Source organism: Vulpes lagopus, chromosome 8 (genome assembly GCF_018345385.1).
Source record: "Vulpes lagopus strain Blue_001 chromosome 8, ASM1834538v1, whole genome shotgun sequence".
Classification (NCBI taxonomy): domain Eukaryota; kingdom Metazoa; phylum Chordata; class Mammalia; order Carnivora; family Canidae; genus Vulpes; species Vulpes lagopus.
In genome coordinates, this window is record NC_054831.1 from 64,081,003 (window position 1) to 64,093,570 (window position 12,568).

Here is a 12,568-nt window from a genome sequence, read left to right on the forward strand (position 1 = left end):
GTTAATCTATAGTGAAAGGATGCAGATCTGGTTGCCTAAAGTGGATATGGGAAAGAGAATCAACTGCAGAGAGATGGGAACGAATATTTTGGGGGTAGTGGAAAGTTCCACGTATCATTTGGAGTGGCTTGTTATGTGCATGTATACATTTATTAAAACTCATCATATTTACACTTAGCTGCATTTTATTAAATCTAACTTGGCCCTCTGTAAAGTGGACTCAAAAGAGGTAATGAGAATAATTCAATTGTTAGAAGGAAGTTGACAACTCAAAAGAAAAAAGGGATGATTAATGGTATGACATAACTGGGAATGTGTTCTATGAAAATAGGGGTCTTGATTATCTTATTTAATGTGCTGTTCTTGGTGTAATGCACTTATCCGGGGTTGAATGGGTGTTTATTGAATGAATGAGTGGGTTAAAAGTAAATGGAGGGGGGTGCCTGGGTGGCTCAGAGAGTTGGGTGTCTGCCTTCAGCTTGGGTCATGATCCTGGGGTCCTGGGATGGAGTCCCACATGGGGCTCCCTGCTCAGCGAGAAGCCTGCTTCTCCCTCTCCTGCCTTTCCTCCTGCTTGTGCTTGAGTTCAATCTTTCTCTCTCTCTCTCTCTCTCAAATAAATAAATAAAATCTTTTTTTAAAAATAAAGGTGGACAGGTTAAAAATCCAAAGCACACATTAGATATTAGGCTTAGTAGGAGATACATTTTATTTAATGTTTCTTTAACAATTCTTTAATGTTCAATTCTTTAACAGAAGAATATGTGCAGAGACTCTTGTAAATATGTGAAGCTCTTGTGAACTTGTTGATCACGAATGTATAGTAATACTAATTTTCCAGTAGCTTAATATTCTCAGTAAGAAGGCTTGGATGCTTGAGCACAAATGCAAAGAAAGAAAATTCTAGTGTTTGCTCATGGTTTGAGTATTCTCAAATTGATTTGATGAGAAGACAAAAAAAAAAGTTTATTTAGGGTTTGACAGGAGTATTATTAAAATAATAGATCATTAAATTGAAGCAAGATAAGAAGTGAAGAAACCAAAAAACTTAAGTGGAAGTAGAGAGAGTGAATGGAGTGGGGACCACAGTGAGGATGAGGAATAGCTGTAGTGGGAGTAGCTGTAGTGAGAGTAGTTGAACCAGTGAAGCTTTATCTTTCACCATTTGCTTATTAGCTACCAAGAAATCCTCAAAGACTGAACACTATGGGTGCTGCAGGAAACCTATATGTGAGTAAGCAAAGAAAAAATGGTAGAGTATCAAGGATAATGACAGAAGACAAAGCTGAGAGATAGATGGATGTGTTGAGTCAGAGTCAGTAGAAGGGACATAGGACAATTTTAAAAAGTAAAGAGAATGCTTCTGCTTCTGACCAGGATGCAGTTGTAGTAGAGAGCAGTAGAGCATTTCTCTCACTGTTACAACCATGAAAAGCAGATTGTTTTAAAAATATAATCTAAGAGCTATGGAAAGACAAATATAAAAGACTGAAAATATCAAGGATTGGTTACGATGTAGAATAACTGGAATTCTTAAATTGTAAATTTAAGGTAATTTGTATGTAATGTAAATTGATAAAACCACTTTAGAGAGCTATTCAACAGTATCTATGAAATGTAAACATGTACCTAGACTATGGCTCATCAAATCCATGCCTAGATATATGGCCAAGGGAAATGAAGGCATATATCCACAAAAAGACATGTAAGAAGAGTCATTGCAGCTTTGTTCATGATAGCCTCCAGCTGAAAGAAAAGAACCCAAACTGGTATATGCATACAATGAAATAATATATAGCTATAGAAAGTATGACTTAGTGTGCAAAAATGTAAATGAAAAAAATGTGAATGAATCTCAGAGACATTATGCTGTGCTAAACAAGGCAGATATGAAAGAAGTCATGTTCTATGATTCTCTTTATAAAACGTTCAAGAATAGGAAAAACTGATTTTAAAAGTCAAGGATTATCTTTCTGGGGTTTTTTTTTGGAGGAGGGAGAAGCGTGAGAGAAATATTCAGAGGCAATAGAAATATTCTATATCAGAATGAGATAGAATATCTTAGATAAGATCTAAGATATCTTAGATAGATATGAATTTGTATTCTGTAAGGTCAAGTGGAAGAAGTATCCATTAATATACAAAAAAGAGTAGATTTTGCTTTATAACCCAATCTGACAATCTTACTTAATGAGATCTCTTTGTCCTATTGATGTTTATTTTGACCATTGATATATTTGAATTTATTCCTACCATTTTAAGTTTAAGGTTTATTTTAAGATGTTTCTTTGCTATATTTTTATGTTGTACCTTTTTTATATTTTATTCCCTTTTTCTGAATTGAGCAACTTTCATTTGTTACCCTTTCCTTTTGCTAATCTGGAACTTCTACTAATCTGTAGCCTATTAAACACATATTTAAACCTGCTTTTTATATCAATGTAAAAAATAAATTATAACTAGGCAGTAATCTCATTCTGTTTACCTTTGTGTGATCTTTGTTGAAAAAAATCTAGAATTTTAATTCTAAGACATTATTTTTTCTCATAATGTGTCATCACTTCAGAAACACTTAAGAATTACATTATGATTCACAACATCAGTATCATTCAGCTTAACTATGTATTTTATTGTATCTATTCATCTACTAGTATCTTTTTATGTTTTATCTTCCTCAGTTTGGGCTGGAGCATTTGTCAATTAATTTGTTTATATAGTAAATATATCTGTTGAGTTTATGAGTGCCTGATGGTTTTCAAGCCTCAGTCCCCAAATAGTTTCAGAAGGCCTCCCTGAAAATTTCTGTGGATTTCCAGGTCATGTGCTCTTCTGGTCAGTGTTGAAGCTAATGTCTTTGCCATTGCTTGGGCTCTGCTAGAGGCCATCTTTTCTCACAGGTTCATGTCACTGGAAACCCACAAGTATCACAAGCTTGGTGCATATGTCATACTTTTAATGAAGATTTATCTCCCCAGAAAGAGTCTAAAAGGCTTGAGGACAAATACCATGACTTTTGTAATTCTTAGGGTTTCTAGTATAGAGTTAGACATATACAAACAGCAGCGTTAATGTGGATGTTAGATAATACTGTCCTAAAATCCACTAGCCATTTCCCGGCAAAGGGGAATTTTACCCTAGCTGTGCTCCTTTAGGTCATTGCTACTGCTATCTTCTCTGTCTTCTTCACTCTTCCAACCTCACACAATTGTGCTTCCTTACTCAGAGTAATCAATCTGTCCCTCCATCTCAGCCTGAAACTGAAAACTAATTTTCATTATATTCCCAGACACAATAAGATGTCCATTTAGGAAGGGCCAACACAAAGAGCCAGCTAAAGCTTTGAAATTTGTTTTTCCCCTTTACCTCTTTAACATAAGGAGAGCACCCTCCTTCACCAGTCTCTGGAACTGGAAGAAAAATAGTGTAATAATTCCTTTTCTCTTTGACCAAAGAAAACCATGGATTTGTTATTGTGCATTTTGGCTACCCAAGAATTCTCGAAGATCTCTTAAGATGGAGTCTTCCTAGAGCTCTATACTTTTTCTTTATACTGTATTACCATTTGTCCTCTTTCAGATTTTATCCATTTTACATTTTGTTATATGCGGTTTTCTGTTGCTTTTTAGTATTTAACGTTATATAATGTTTGCTTTCTCAGAAAGAATAGTGGTTAGAAGCAGGTACTGATTGTTAAGACTGCCAGAGCATCTAATATATACAGGTACTCAAGGATTCTTACATATCAACTAAGAATTATGCTAGTATCTGTTATTTAATAGTCATCTGTTATGTGCCAGACAATGTGCCAAGTGCTTTACATATATGATCTCTAATCCTTTCCTTGATCCTTTGAGGGGAATAAGTGTCATTATACCTAGTATACAGAAAAGGAAACTGAAATTCTATCTGCTTAAGTAACTTGTTTGATTCCACATAGCTAAGTTGAGAGACTAGATCTGTCAGGATTCCAAAATGCTTTGCTCTTCCTGCCACTACCCCAGGAATTCCAAAGCCACTAGTTTTGGCAACTATATATCAGTAATGTTTTTTAAATAAAAACTTTACAATGCACTTAGTGGGCAGTGACCACATCCTTTTTGTATGGTTATGCTCTCTTCAAGTTTCTAGACACCGTTCATTTTTTATGTGATTTTTAGAGCCTATATGTGAACCTAACATTTTTCTCTCTACATTTCAGTTTGATCCATTAACGATTGAAAGTAAAAAAGTAGCAACTGTGGTGTTAATGCTTAATTCCCCAGAAGAAGAAATTTTGGCTAAAGCATGTGAAGCCATTTATAGATTTGCCTTAAAAGGTTTGTTTTTTTCAGTTTATTTTTCTATTTCATTAGTTTCTTAAAATATTTACTACATAATGGGCACTTTCTCCTTAGTCTTTAATACACTTCTTGTCAGATGAATTCTTTCAGACAACCAGAATATCATTTAATGCAGTACCTAAAAGTAATATATCTCCCTAAGTGACTATCTTAATCTTAAGGAGTAATTTAGTCACTGCATAGAATAGTCATGTTGAAGGTTTTATTGTAGTTTAAAACATTGTAAGTCACAGGAGCTGAAAGAGCTCCCAGTGGTTAAAGCTGGAACAATTTGAGCAACAAAATAAGGTAGCATTGGATTATGACCCCAAATATAAATATTTATGAGCTTATGCTGATATAAATAAATAATTGAATAAGTAAATAAATGCGGGAGAAAATACAAGTCTCCTGTGCAGAAGAATTCCAATAATTTATGTGCTCTGCCCTCAAGGAAGCAAAATATAACTTTTCACTCTTTAGATATGGACTTTGCATAGTGACTTCTTTTCATAGATTATAATATGGAAATGTGGGGGGCAGTTAGTTTATGGTAGAAGAACCTGACAAACACTACCTCGGTCAAGTGATCAAAATCAGCATTAAAGTGATAGGTCATGTTGGTAATATGTCAACTTGACATGATATAATGAAAATGGAACTTCTGTTATTTTTCCCCAAAACTTATAACCCTGGAATCAGACAAGTTCCAAGTCAGGGACAGTCTAGATATGAGTCTCACTCAGCCATACAGGGTCATCAAATGCTGACCCCTTTTATATGACATGAGGTAAAGAAATAGCAAGGCATGTATTTTATGTTAAATCAATACAGAAATTATTGTAAATCTGTTGTTTTATACTAACAATATTTTCTGACTATTTTTTAAAAGGTAAACGATGGGACGTTATCTTTTGGCCATAATGGAGTAAGGGGTCAAGTTTACTTTCCTGATTGAAACAACAAAGAAAACCAAAATATATGAAATAACAGTTGGCAAAACACCAAATGTTAGGCAATGAAGGACAATGACCATTGAGAGATAGAAAACGAAGGAAATAAACTCTATGATTACCCCAGCTTATTGATTTCAGAGAATTTCCAGGCCACATCACAGGAAGGGGTAACCTATACAGAACCGGGTAAACTCTGAGTTGAGAAGACAGATCTAAGAGTTCAGAGAGACAAAGCCAGCAAGAGTTTTCAGGACAGTAATAGGGAGGAAAGAGATGTACAGAAGGAAAACTCAGGAGATTGATAAAGGGTTTGACTCAGGTGTTCAGCTGAGTACTGATTAGGATGGACATCTATGGGAACTACTTGAAGTTAGACAAAGCACCTAAGAGGATCAGAGTTAACAGTGCCTCTTAACAGAGGCACAAGTAGTGCCTGTTTCCATCAGCCCAACTGAATCTTCAGGAAACCCTCAAGATTCATGGAGAATTGTATAGAATACACAGAAAAGTCTTGCTCCAATAGTTAGAAAGAATTAGCGCTAGATCAACCTCTGCTCTAGTACTACCTAATAAATATTTAAAAAGCAAGACCTAACGTAAACAAATTGTTTCCAGATATTTGTGTCCCAAAACAAATTTGAAGAATGCAAAAATACCCATTTACCAACTAGGTAAAATTCACAATGTCTGGCATCCAATAAAAATTACCAGGCATAAAAAGAAGCAGGAAGATACAACTCATAATGAGGATATAAATCATCAGTAAATAGAAACTCACAATGTATGTATAATGGAGTCTTTGAAAAAGAAGAGAGAGGGACAGAAAAAGTATTAGAAGAAATAATGGTACTGAATTCCCCCAATTTGATGAAAACTCTAAGCTTCCAGATCCAGAAGCTCATAAAAACCCAAGCACACTGGATATGAAGACAATTACACCAAGGTACAACAAAATCAAATTGCTTAAAAAGAGTGATAAAGAGAAAATCTTAAAAGCAGCTAGAGAAAAAACACATTACATTCAGAGGAACAAAAATAAGGATGACAATAGATTTACCATCACAAATGATGCAAGCAAGAAGTCAGTGGAGTAACAGGTTTAAAGTACTGAAAAAAAAACCCAAAACTTTAAACCTAGAATTTTATTCCCAGCAAAAATATCTTTCAAAAAATATAAATGAAATAATGTCTCTTTCAGTCACTCAAAAGCTGAAGTAGTTTCTTGCAAGCAGACCCACGCTACTAATTATACTAAAGTAGGTCCTTCAGGAAGAAGGAAAATGACACCAGATGGAAATGTGGATCTACACAAAATAATAAAGATAGAACACTAGAAATGGTAACACATAAAATTTTTCTCATTGTTTAAATCACTTAAAAATCAAGCTGGTTATTTTAAAGAAAAATAATCATATACTGTAAAGAAACACTTGTAAAAATAGGATATATGACAACAATAAAACGAAGGTAGAAAGGGGAAAAATGAAAGTATACTATTTTAAGGTTTTTGCACTAGATGAGAAGTAGTATATCACCACTTGATAGTAGACTATGATAGGGATGTATGCTACAGACTCTAATACAACCACTAAAATAACAGGGTAGTGTCAAATAAGTAAAAAAAAAAGGAAATGAAATTATAAAAATAATATTCAATTCATACAAAGAAGATAGAGATGAAGAAAAAGAAAACAAAAAATAATAAGACACACAAAAAACAAATAACAAGATGGTAGATTTAAACCTAATGATATCAATAATCAAACTAAATGTAAGTGGTCTGAGTACTTCAATTAACAGGGAGATGGTGTTATATTCATTAAAATGCAAGACCAAACTACATATTGCCTCCAAGAAAGGCACTTAGAATATAATGATGCAAATAACTTGAAAGTAAAAGGATAAAAAAAGGATATCCTATATTAGCACTAATCAAAAGAAAACTGAAGTGCCTCTATTAATATCAGAAGAATAAAAGAGCAGTATCAGATAAAAAAAACCCTCATTTTATAATAATAAAAGAGTCAATTAAGAAGCTATGAAAAATAAAAGATGAAAAGAGAGAGGGAGGCAAACCATAAGAGACTCTTAACTATAGGGAACAAACAGGGTTGCTGCAGGGGATGTGTGTGGGGGGATTCGGTAATTGAGTGATGGGCATTAAGGAGGGCACTTGATGTAATGAGTACTGGGTGTTGTATGCAACTGATTAATCACTAAATTCTACCCCTGAAAAAAAAAATAAGTTCTACCCCTGAAATTAATATTACAGTATGTGTTAACTAAATTGAATTTAAATAAAAGAAAAAAAGAAGCTATGAAAAAACAATCATGTAGTTAATGTCAAGACTTCAAAGAACATAAAATTAAAAATATAGGGAGAAATAAACATCCACAAATATAGCTGAGGATTTTTATAACCTTCTATTAATAAATGAAAGAACAAATGGATGGCAAATTTATAAGGATATAAAATATTTGAACAGCAGTATAAATGAATTTAACCTAATTGATATTTATAGAACACTCTAAGCAAAGTAACATCCTTTTCAAATACCCACACAGGACATTTATCAAAATAGGTGATATTCTGAGCCATACACAAGCTTTAATAAATTTAAAAGAATTCTAATCGTATAAAATATATGTCATACCACAATAGAATCATAAATTAAAAATCAACACAAAAGACTTTGGACAATCATTAGAAAGTAAACTACACACTTTTAAATCATCTGTCAGTGAAAGAATTCAAAAGGAAAATGCAAATTGAAAATGAAAACATAGCATATAAAATTTGTGGGATGCTACTAAAAAAGTATTTGGGTTAGCCAAAAGATTTTTAGATATGACACTAACACATAATCCACAAGAGGACAATTGATTGGATTTTATCAAATTTATCATAAACACACACCTCACCAAAAAAAGATACAGAGATGACAAATAAATATGCGAAAAGAATGTTATCAGGAAATTGCAAATTAAAGCAATAATGAAATACCCCTACACACCTATTAGAATGGCGAAATTTCTAAATACTGACAACATAAAATGCTGTGAAAGATGTGGAGCAACAGGAACTCTCATTCATTGCTAGTGGGGATCCAAAACAGTACAAGTACTTTAGAAGATGATTTGGTAGTCTCTTAGAAAGCTAAACGTAATCTTATGTATTTCTCAGAACCCATAGAATTGTATAACACGTATAGTGAACCAAATGTAGATTATCAACTCTAGTTCATAGTAGTGTATCATTATTGGTTCATCAATTGTAACAAATGTACTACACTAATGCATGATATTGATAGTAAGAGAAATGGGGGAGGGGAGGGAGACAGAGTATATGAGAACTCTGTATTTTTTGTTCCTTTAAAAATTTTTTTTGAAGATTTTATTTGTTTATTTAACAGAGAGAAAGAGAGCACAAGTAGGGGAAATGGCAGAGGGAGAGGAAGAAGCAGACTTCCCGCTGAGTAGGGAGCCTGATGCAGGGCTCTGTTCTAGAACCCCAAGATCATGACCAAAGGCAGATGCTTAACCAACTGAGCCATCCAGATGTCCATTTTGTTCATTTTTTTTAAAAAAATTATTCATTTAAGAGAGAGCAAGCATGAGCAGAGGCAGGGAGAAGGGCAGAGGGAGAGGAAAAGAGAGCGTTCTCAAGCAGACACCCATTGAGCTGGTAGCCCAACACAGAGCTCAATGCTAGGACCCTGAGATCATGACATGAGATGAAATCCAGAATTAGCCGCTTAACCAAACGAGCTACCCAGACACCCTTGTTCATTTTTTAAATAAACCTAAAACTACTTTAAAAAAAAAGTCTACTAACTTTTTTAAAAGGTATGCTATATAGACCACAAGAAAATTTTGTAAATCATATATCTGATAAAGGATATGGGTCCAAAATATATAAAGAACTCTCAAAACTCAATAATAAACTAAATTTAAAAATACATATGAACAAGAGATTTGAATAGACACTTCACCATAGAAATAAATGAATGGCAAAAAGGTACCTTTTGCTCAGCATCATTAGTTGTGAGGGAAATGCAAATTAAAACCATGATGAGATACACTCCAGGATTACTATCATCAGAAAGATGGACAGAAGTGTTGGCTAGGATGAGGAGAAGTTAGAACCCTCATACATTGCTGATGAGGATGTAAAATGGTGCATTCACTTGAACAGTTTGGCAGTTTCTTGAAAAGTCAAATGTGCACCACCCATAGATGCAGCCAAATTGTGGTATATCCGTATAATGTAATAGTATGTAACAATAAATAGGATGAACTATGATATATGCTACAACATGAATTAATCTCAAAATAATTAGAGTGAGCAAAACCAGGCAATAACGAATTCATACTGCATGATTATATAAAGTTCTGGGACATATGCAAAATAATGTATACTAACAGGAGGAAGAGATCACAAAGTGTCAAGAGGGCACTTTTGGGAGTATTAGATATATTCTTCATCTTAATGGTGGGGTTTGATTTCACAGGTTAAAACTTACCAAATGGAAAAAAAAAAAAACTTACCAAATGGTTCTCTTTAAATATATACAGTATTGTATGTCAATGATCTCATTAAAGCTGTTATAGAATAAAAATAGATGTTAAAGATGACACATGTTGTTAATTTTGCAAGTACTCTTCTTCTGGTCATAAAATTATATATAGCATATTTAAAAACAGTAAGAAGCAATATGTTTTAATGAAGAAATAATTCAAGTTCTGTAAGAATCAGAAAGAAAATTTAAAGACAAACTTAATTTTTATAATAATCTGATATATAAAATATTTTTTATTTAAGCATAAGTATCTTAAAATTTATCTTAAATTAAGATGCATTTGACAAAATATTTTCATCTAAGAAATTAAGCTTTAAATTTCCATAAAATGCAAATATTGGAAGATTTGAAAAGAAGTGTCTAAGAGTCAACAATGCATATTTCAACATGTTTTTATCAGGCAACAAATTTAACCTGTTTAAATATAGGGCAATTCCATGGGCTATAGGAAGTATAGTCTGTGTCTTATCAGAATATGGACCTATAACTTAAAATATAAAATACTGTAATTTTATGAGAAAACTGAGGCAAGGAAAATTAAAATAACTTTATTATATTCTCAAATTAATCTTGAAAGCGAGATCTGTATTTTTGTAGACTTCCTATGAAATTAAAAAGCTGAGGGGTCCCTCGGTGGCGCAGCGGTTTGGCGCCTGCCTTTGGCCCAGGGCGCGATCCTGGGGACCCGGGATCGAATCCCACGTCGGGCTCCCGGTGCATGGAGCCTGCTTCTCCCTCTGCCTGTGTCTCTGCCTCTCTCTCTCTCTGTGACTATCATAAATAAATAAAAATTAAAAAAAAAAAGAAAAAAAAGAAATTAAAAAGCTGAAATTAATCAGGACCTAAACATTGTTCCTGACTTTGTAGAATGATATCCCACTTATCAAGGTAATGGATAAACTGCTTCTGCAGCTAAGCCAGACTCTGGTTCTGGGGCTTCTTGCCTCTGCTAAGGAGTTCCCAGTGACCCTGGCGGCTCCCTTCTGTGTGTGCACCCCCATGACAGCTGCAGGCACATCTTGCAGGACAAAATAGAAGCTGTGACACCGTTGGGTGAAAAATGAGCACCCTGAACTCACTCCCCCATCCCACTTTAACTCAAAATGGGACTGTGTATGTTAATTAAGTCTTATGATTAACTATGCCAATACATGACTGGCACTATGCTAGGCACTGAGGATATGAGAGAATAGAACAAAAAGGTGTCCATTCTCAGGGAAAATTAAGTTAGAATGGAACAGGCAAACCAAGCAAGGAGATGGCTAAGTGGTATGAAGAGTAGACTACAGAAAGATAAGAAAGGCCCGGATGTAGTGACGACATTAGATAAGGTGGTCAGGGGAGACCCCTCTGAGTAGGTGCAGTACTGCATGAGCTAAGAACAATGACAAGAGGAAGCCAGCTTTGCCAGTATCAGGAGACAGAGAACAGCAAATGTCCAGGCTACCTGTGCTCTAAAGTTCATTCCGACAGAAATATATGTGGAAGCAAAGAGAATGTGAAAGGCAAATGGTGAATAAGAAATTAAAATGACACAAGGAAGAGTTTTGATGAGATTGATGATATCCATGCCTGATTTTATTTTACCTGTGATATCAGGTGAAGAAAATAAAGCTACCCTCCTTGAACTTGGAGCTGTGGAACCCTTAACTAAGCTGCTCACCCATGAAGATAAAATTGTAAGAAGAAATGCTACTATGATATTTGGAATCCTAGCTTCTAATAGTAGGTTAACAAATTTTTTAAATAATCTAATTTCATGTCATACATTATCTTTTTTAAAAAATTTAATGGATTTGTTTGAATTTTATTTGAATTGACTTGAATGGTAACAAAAAGTCAAATATGCATGATACAACAGATGAATGATTTCATATTTTAAGAGGTTTTTTAAAAAATTTATTCATTTATTTTAAAGAGAGAGCACAAGTGGGGGAGTGGGGAGGGGTAGAAGGAGACTGAGAGAGAGAGAGAGAGAGAAAGAAAGAGAGAGAGAGAGAGAGAGGAGAGAGAGAGGCAAAGAAGCAGACTACCTCCTGAGTGCAGAGCCAGATGTGGGACTTGATCCCAAGATCCTGAGATCATGACCTGAGCCAAAACCAAGAGCCAGAATTATTTAACCAACTGAGCCACCCAGGCGCCCCAAGAGATATTTTTAAAATATAAAAACATGTGCAAATATATCTGCAAAAACTATCAAAATTGGTGATGTAGTATGTTCCAGTCTAACAAGTTGTCTTTTAAAATTAAAATTGTTTTTTTTTCCTTGAGTTAGTATAATGTAATTTGTCTGCCTATATGTAAGTTACCCTTCATATGTATGACATAGTGAAAGGAGCCCAGTGTAAAGAATCTTGATACATTTGTTTTTTTTTTGAAACTGTAAAATATATTTTGCCAAAAATAATTTTAGACATGTATTTCTTTTTTAAATCAGACGCATTACTTGGTTGAATATTTTCATATATTTAATATGGTGGAATAATAGTATAAGTTAAAACATGCTATTATGTCTGTTAGAATATCAGTTTGACCAAACCATGCCAGAAAAGGCAATCCCTGATGAATGAACGGGATGTATTTTCCATTTGAAAGTCATTTTCATATTATAATGGTAGGTTTTGGAGTCAGCCAACAAAAGCCTTCTAATTTTATAATAAAAAATGACATCCTTGGTAGAGACTGAATTCTAACATGAAACTCAGGCAGCTAG

The 12,568-nt window shown here is 34.1% G+C and overlaps 1 protein-coding gene across 7 annotated transcripts in view; it reads left to right on the plus strand.

Moving 5' to 3' along the window:
- ARMC3 (armadillo repeat containing 3) overlaps window positions 1–12,568 on the plus strand; it is a 100,625-nt gene that overhangs the window by 14,047 nt on the left and 74,010 nt on the right. For 3 of the 7 annotated variants that reach the window (XM_041765109.1, XM_041765111.1, XM_041765110.1), the window contains 2 exons: window positions 4,199–4,316; window positions 11,455–11,580. The exons of 2 other annotated variants lie outside the window; for them this stretch is intronic. In XM_041765109.1, the coding sequence (XP_041621043.1) occupies window positions 4,199–4,316; window positions 11,455–11,580 (244 nt within the window). Of the gene's footprint in view, window positions 1–4,198; window positions 4,317–11,454; window positions 11,581–12,568 lie in introns of those variants that run through there. 2 more of the 7 variants (XM_041765113.1, XM_041765115.1) reach the window with 2 other exon arrangements.